Below are 7,429 nucleotides of genomic sequence, written 5' to 3' on the forward strand. Positions count from 1 at the left end.
GGTCCCCTTCCGCTCTTTCCAGCTATAGGAAGAGGTCGTCCTCTCTGCCACGTTCCTTTTGTTCTTCGATTTCTCTCTACTAAATGAACCGAGGTCTTCAGAGAGTCTGCCTTGAACGCCACCAGCCTTCACAGATTCTTCTTTATACTCTGCCATAAGCGCATCAATATCGAGGATCTGGGACCTGTAGGCATCCTCGGCCTTCCTCCCAGACACGTCGTAAGTATTTCCACTCTTCTTCTGGGGGACTACCTCACTGTCTTCATGTAACTGGGCAACAAGCGGAGGGGACCTGGGGTCGTGGTAAGAGGAGACTTTTCTTCTGCTGCTTTTGAGATCAGTTTGAGCTGTACTTCCCAGATCCTGTTTTAGCAGGAAAGCATCAACATCTACAAATTTCTCTTTAGAATGATCCAGACCTTTTTCATGATACTGCTGGTTATCTTTCCTAGATACATTAAAATCGCCAAATGGAATGGTTTTGGAAAAAACATCATCTTTGTTTTCTTCTTTGACCCAATCCTTGCTAATATGCACTTGCCATGAGTCTTCTCTGTGACTTGTACTCATCGCATTTTTACGTGGTTGCTGCAATAAATGTTTGGACCTTCCAGGAAAAACAGGGTCCAGATTTACTGTCACTGCCTCACTTGAGCTAGAAATTGTTTTCGTTTCTCCAGCACTAGGAGCACCAACACAGCTTTTCTCTTTGTTGTTGCCAGGCGCCTGGTAAGTTACTGCAAAGTAAGTCGCCTTTGGCTCGAAGGCAGAGCTCTGACTTTTCAAATAATCGTCAGCACTGCCAAGAACAGCCCGGTTTGCCTCATTCCCTTCCAGCCCTTCTGTGCTTTTCTTGCTTCTCTTTTTAACTGAGCCTTCATCCAACTGCAATGACTCTGTCCGACTCAGCCTTCTGATATTTTCAGGAGGGAGCCAGACAACTTCTTCAGTCTTGATAAAATCCTGAGGCAAGGTCCTCCTCCTCCACCTTTCAGAAATCTTCAAGTCAGAAACATTGCTTCGGGTCCTCCTGACCTTCTCCTCGGGATCTATGACTCTGACTGTTCTGCTGTTTTCAGCAGCTGCACTATCTAAGCCACAGACTTGTTCCTTGCCGTTTAAGTCTAGACTTTTCCTTAAGCCAACAGCCTCCTCTTTATTCGCGGTCGGTGCTTTTCTATCAGGATGGCAGCTAACGGCAGATTTACAGACCTGCCCACTTGGAAGCACGGAAGAAGACTGGGCCCCATACTTCCCTGCACTTGTTAGGGTAACTTCCCGGTCAAAGCTGGTTCTGAGTTCATAGGGCTCTGTCCCACCTGGCCTAAAACTCCTTTGCTCAGAGGAGCATTTCACCCCAGGAGACCTCTCTGCTTTATCCACAGAAGAGGCTTCGCTCTGATCATTTTTTGTTTCAGAATGTAGTTTGTTTACTTGCTCACTCACTCCCAAACATTTACTTTTGTTTGCAGAATAAGGTATTTTCTCAGCTATTAACACTGGACCAGTTTCAGATTTATTAGAGTCTTTCCTCTGCTCAGGTAAAGTGCATTCGCTGGAGAAAAAGTCACGCGCTTCTCTCAGCACAGACTGGCTTGTAAACACTTTTGGGTCTCCGGCTTCTGAGGTAACATTATCTTCTTTCAAGCAGAGGGGTTTACTGTTTTCCACAGTCGACTGACCAGGGTGTAAAACATCCCCATCCGATCTGTTCTCTTTCACAGACGATTTTCTGGTTCTGAGCGTCATGGCCTTTTTTTCAGGAGCCATTGCAATGGCTTCACTGAGGGCTCTTTCTCCACACATCTGGAAGATCTCATATCTTGGCTCTACTCTTTGGGGAAGTACCAAGTCTTCTGCAGTTTTAGGAGTGGGTTTTTCACTTTTCTCAACCAAAGATTTTTCTAAGAGAATTCCCAGAGTCATTTTCTTGTCCTCACTCGAACAAGCAGGTTTTCCACTTTTTTCTCCTTCTGCTATATATTTTGATGAATCCGTCTGCTTGGGATACTCCTTTTTTATACTAGCGATTTCCTCCACTTCTGCCATCCATGATCGTCTGCTGTGCCCCCAAGTCATCACATCAGGCTTTCCCTCCAGCCCGTTACTCGTTTTCAGTGCCGAATCCGTTCCAGGATGCTCAGCCGCAACGTGATGCCTCTGAACATGGTGGTCAAACATGGTAGCTCGGACAGTTTTAATGTAGGTTTTTTCCACTGGCGTGGTTGGTTTTATTTTTTTTTCCAAGTTGCTGGTGAACGAGACAGAATTTTCACTTTGCTGAGAAAAACGCTGGCTGTCTCCAAGGAAACTTCCTTTCCTCTCCATCTGATCAGGTTTATTTGTTATCTTTAAAACCTGCCGGGATTTCCAAGGGCTCCCAGCAGCGTGTGCTTCAGCGAAATCTGTGCCATGCGCAAGCTTCATCTCCTTACTCTGCAACAAGAGAATTCAGCAGTTAAGATAATTTACTTAAAAGATGTGTCATAAAGTCTGTTTCAAAACTTACCTGCACCTCCTCTCTGTGCCACGCAGCCTGCAGTTACCCACCCCCATGTTCCCTGAACACAACACCCGCTGAGACCAAGCTCCAGCTCTCGGACCTCGACTAGAATGGAATGCTCTCTCTCCACTACCATGGAGTGTCGCCGGAGAAGTTGTGTTTTGCAACACCAAAGTGCTGCTTAGGAACAAAGACAGGCTGACAGCTTCTACAGCAAACAGAGCTTTCTGTGTAAGACTTTATTGCCAAAACTTTGAAGTTAGGTGTTTAGGAGATGGACACGAGACCTACACCATGTGTTTAATAAGGACTTGACCGGGACGCTACCTTAGAGAAAAGAAAGGACATTCTTTTGCAACACCAAAGTGTTGCTTAGGAACAAAGACAGGCTGACAGCTTCTACAGCAAACAGAGCTTTCTGTGTAAGACTTTATTGCCAAAACTTTGAAGTTAGGTGTTTAGGAGATGGACACGAGACCTACACCATGTGTTTAATAAGGACTTGACCGGGACGCTACCTTAGAGAAAAGAAAGGACATTCCCTGTACAAAACCACACCAGCACCGTCGATCTGCTCTGCATTTTCATGCCAAGTCCCTTTAACAGAGAATATAAGCCACTTTCCACCCTGTACACACCGTGTAACAGCACGTGCAGTGAACTTCTAAAACCTCAGACATGATGCTCCGTACTCATCAGCCTGCCCTGAAGACAGCCTCCCCGAGTAAACCCGTTAGCGTCGGGGCGTTCCTAACCCTCTCATGCCCATTTTTAAAGTCAAGGACGGATGTGGACAGGCGAGGCACAGGACAGTGCTCTCTGCCTGCCAAACACACACCTCGCCGCAGACCACTCCACCCCACGCCGTTTCCTTACTTTGGGGTTTTCTTGCACGTCGTTGATAGAGTCGTTTCTAGTTTCAGCAGGTTTCTCCGGCTTTGCTTCACCACTTGACGTCGGACTGGAGAACCTAAGACAAAAGACTTCTGTTACCTCTTCCAGCCCAGTGAGTTAGTTAGCAGAACACCCCCCACCCAAGCAGACTGGTAGGAAGTACCCAATGCATTGTATTTCTTAAAGCAGACACATCTCTATTTCACAGCAGGAGCTGGATTTGGTGGTTTAACTGGCTCTGCACCAAAGGATCGTTGTTTCCTGACCAATGGTCAGTTGTGCAGCTTGTGGCACGGGGTAAGATTTAGAGATACATAACGATGCAGTGAAAGAGACACCAGCACCCTCGTGCCTCGGTTATATTCCTTGTTTTGATCCCAAAGCTAAAGGACCAAGGTCTGCTGAAAACCTCAACTATTCCACTGCTCACGGAGTGGGTGCTGTTAGTCAAGCATCTGCTGCGCTCACAGTGTGCGGCACAACCCCTTCAACTCCCAAACCACGACCCTCATCCCCTACCCCCACCCAGGGAACAGTTACCACCCAGAGCAGCACCCGGCCCTGCAGCGTGACCTCAGAGCGCAGCCCAGAGCACCCAGCGCCATCGCCTTCCCGTCAAACGAAGCTGGGTGATTTTGGATAACCAGTGACCCAGCTCTGCACTGAGAGAACACGTCTGGCCCCGCACTAAACCCTCGTACCGGGTGAGATTTCTGTTGTGGTTTGGGTTTGTAAAACGAGCAGATCTGACACTCCTCGAACACTGCTCCTTGCCGCAGCTCTGGTGGAACAGACACCGTGGGCCTTCAGCCCTTCGTATGACAGCGAAATCAGACTCCTGTCCGGCCGAAAGCCCGGCACTCCGCACCGCGCCACAGGCACCAGAAATGTGCTCTGGCTTTCTCAGATGCATGAGCCTGGGGTCTACAGAGCTCACCTCGAGACTTCAGAGCACATATGACATCTTAACAACAGACAGGCCGTTACACTGACGTGAAAAGGCCACAATATTGAACCTTTTTTTTTTTTTTGCAGAGGTTGTCAGGGCATATTTCATTTAATTTTTTTTTTTTTTTTTTGAGTAGGGAAAAGAGGTCAAGAACCGTATGAAGAATAATTACATTTAGTGGACCCGAAATGATCAGTTCTTTTGCTGCACCAAGAGAACAAGTTTTCCTGAATGAGATGGAGTTAAGAGGATTAAACAGAATTTCTCTGCAACCTACATTTTTGTTAAGTCCGCAGAAAGTGGTCGTGACTGAAGCGACCGGCGCAGATTTCCCGGCTTCGCCTCGGTGCTTTCCGTGGTCAGTTCTTTGATTCTCTGTTGGATGGTCACACATCTGTTTTCCTTCTCGGCAGAGGATGGGAGCAGCTCGGTGTCCCCCGAGGTACTGGGATTTTCTGAAGTAAACAGACTAATGTGCTTTTTAACACTACCTCTCACAATGTTATTCTCTTTTTCTGAGGCAGCTGCAGGGCTTTCACAGCCCAGAAACTGGTACGGTTCCTTTTGATCCAGCCTCTTGCCCCCCCTCCAGGTTCTGCTTTCACTAGCAGCTTCATGGCTTCTGTCAGAGCTGTGCAAGTCGGTCTTTACCTCTGGTTTTGTCTCAATTTGTTCACTTTTCGATTTAAGCTTTGTTTCCCATAGGTATTTCCCATTATTCAGGATGCCGATGTCCTGGATACTGCACTTCAAATTTGTTGCAGAACTGCCTTTATCAAATTCCGTTTCTTCAGGTTTTGGCCCCGTTTCAGACTGATCGCGACAGCCCAGGTCAGTAAAAGAAATGATCGGTACGTTCTCCTTGCTTTCGTGAGATGAACCAATCTTCTTGCAAGAAGAAGGATCCTTCTGTTCAAACTTAGCTGTCAGGTCCATGGACAACGGCCTGGGTTTTCTAGGCCAGGATTTCTCGGCAGGAGACTTGTCCTCAGGAGCTTCCACAGTGTGATGCTTTTGATCTCTCAATGATTCCAGAAAAATAGCAGACACTGGTCTAGGTTTTGGCTTTTGCTGCACATCAGTAGACAAATCAACTCTCCTCTTGATATTATCTGCATCATCACTGGTTTTCTCCCCTGGATGAGCTTCATAAGCCTCTTTTCTTTCACCAGTTTTGAGGGAGTTCCAAGAGACCGGTCTAAGACTGGAAGAAAGCGACATCTGCCTGTGGAGAGACCCTTCGGTATTCCTGGGTGTCTCAGGCGGCTGAGATGGTTTCTCCAGCTTTGCGTTGCACTGAAGCTCTTTTGTTTGCACAGTACTAAATACTTTGTGGTCCTCAGCAGCCCTTTTTTCCTGGGCCAGGCTCACCTTCGACTGCTCCGTGCCTCCTGCCTCAAAAAGGATGACAGTATTCGCGCTGGGACCAGTGTAGAACGTCATGTTTGTGACTACTTCACTGCCAGCCTTGTTCTCGTTTTCAATTACCTTCTGATCTACTAATGGCGGAGGAACACTTCCGCCTAATACCTTAAGAGATGACGTCTCTTCAGTGCCCTTCCTAATGAGACTACTTGATCGGAAAGCCGGAACAGGTGGTTTTACATTGGCAAAAGTGTCTGAAGATTTATCTTTAGAAAAAGGCTTCGGGAAGAGTCTTGGCCTTGATCCTAGCGACGGCATTGTGGCGGATCTCAAAGTGCTCCCAAACTTCCTGTTCTCTTCCAGAGTCAGCGATGTTGAAGCCTCCTTCGTCTTGTTACTCGCATTTGAAAGCACGCTTACATACACACGCTGTGATTTATCCTCACTTCTGAGTTCATTTAAGTCAGGTACCGTCGTCAGAGACGCCAAGGTAGAATTGATTTCCACTCGTGTTGCCATAGTTGTAATTACACATTCAACAGAACTGAAAAATTCCAGCAAGGAAGAAGAATCTGTGAAGGAAAAAAAAAAAAGAAAGAATATGCAAGTACTGCTGTAGAGTCAGCATGAACATCGAGTACCATCACTCTCATTTACATTCACAAGATAGCTAACTCAGATGAAGGTGCCTTTCAGATATGCTGTTTACAGAGTGTACCACTTAATGAAAGATCTACTGTTCCTCCTCTGAAAAAAACAGCACAAAACCCCATTATTCATTGATTAGGCCTAACCACCAAAGGATGCAGCACAAAACACATGCAAGAGCATCTGCACGGCACCGCAGGGTTGAGATACTTAAAAATGAAGAAATTAGTTTATTTTTCGAAGCAGCCGTGCCAGTGTTGACATAGGAACACCAACTCCTTTTCACAATGTAAACAGCTGGCCAGATGCATGGAGTAGGCACTTCCAACCTAACAATCCAGCAGAAGCAGTGGGACTGACAGCGTTATTTGTTCTCTGTTAAAGCCCACAATCGAATGATGGAAATAAACGCACACCCGACAAACCTCCAAAAGCTCTGCCACCACTTACCATCACCTGCATTTTCTGCTGCGACCAATCCAGCCACCCCGACTCAGTCCTCATAGCGAAAAAGGAGCTCAGTCACCCCGATGACGCTGGGAGCAGAGGAGAGCGATGGCTTCAGCAGCGCTGATGGAGCTCCCCTGCGCACAAACAGAGCGGTCGGGGTCAGGGACAGCACACACTCCGACCCGCGCAGGAACCACCCCACCAGACACCCAGCACTGAGCTAGAAAAGCTGGGTCCCATCCTGAAGCACAAAGGCACCGGACTGAACTGTGTGAAGCAGAACAGGGTTTATTTTTCAGACAGCTGTTAAAGAATCAACACGAAATTACTGCCTAAAGCCTGGGAGGAGCAGGGCGGCTAAGCTGGTGTGCCCCACAGACCATCCCTGACCCCAGGTACAGGCACACTGCAGCGAGCCCTGTCTGCCGGCGACGGGCTGTCAGTCACGGGTTAAACACACGCTCTGCACTACCGTAATCTCAATTACCCGCATTTACTTTCTATTGTAAATCTCCTTTGGGTGACAGCAGTACAGTGCTACCTGAGAACTGACCTTCAAAGGGCTGATTTTCCATCAAAACATGACTTTTACCATGACAAAGCAGTTTTTCCCAGCCGAA

The 7,429-nt window shown here is 47.4% G+C and overlaps 1 protein-coding gene across 1 annotated transcript in view; it reads right to left on the minus strand.

The window, feature by feature from the left end:
* LOC104500136 (uncharacterized protein KIAA1671-like) overlaps positions 1-6,230 on the minus strand; it is a gene marked incomplete at its 3' end in the record, with an annotated part of 7,615 nt that extends 1,385 nt beyond the window's left edge. Inside the window, exons 1-3 of the mRNA XM_010143740.1 lie at positions 4,624-6,230; positions 3,380-3,473; positions 14-2,436 (exon numbers count right to left, since the gene is read on the minus strand). Of these exons, the coding sequence (XP_010142042.1) occupies positions 14-2,436; positions 3,380-3,473; positions 4,624-6,230 (4,124 nt within the window). The remainder of the gene's footprint in view (positions 1-13; positions 2,437-3,379; positions 3,474-4,623) is intronic.
* Positions 6,231-7,429: the final 1,199 nt, after the last annotated feature.

Source organism: Buceros rhinoceros, unplaced genomic scaffold (genome assembly GCF_000710305.1).
Source record: "Buceros rhinoceros silvestris isolate BGI_N320 unplaced genomic scaffold, ASM71030v1 scaffold19359, whole genome shotgun sequence".
In the NCBI taxonomy this organism is placed as follows: domain Eukaryota; kingdom Metazoa; phylum Chordata; class Aves; order Bucerotiformes; family Bucerotidae; genus Buceros; species Buceros rhinoceros.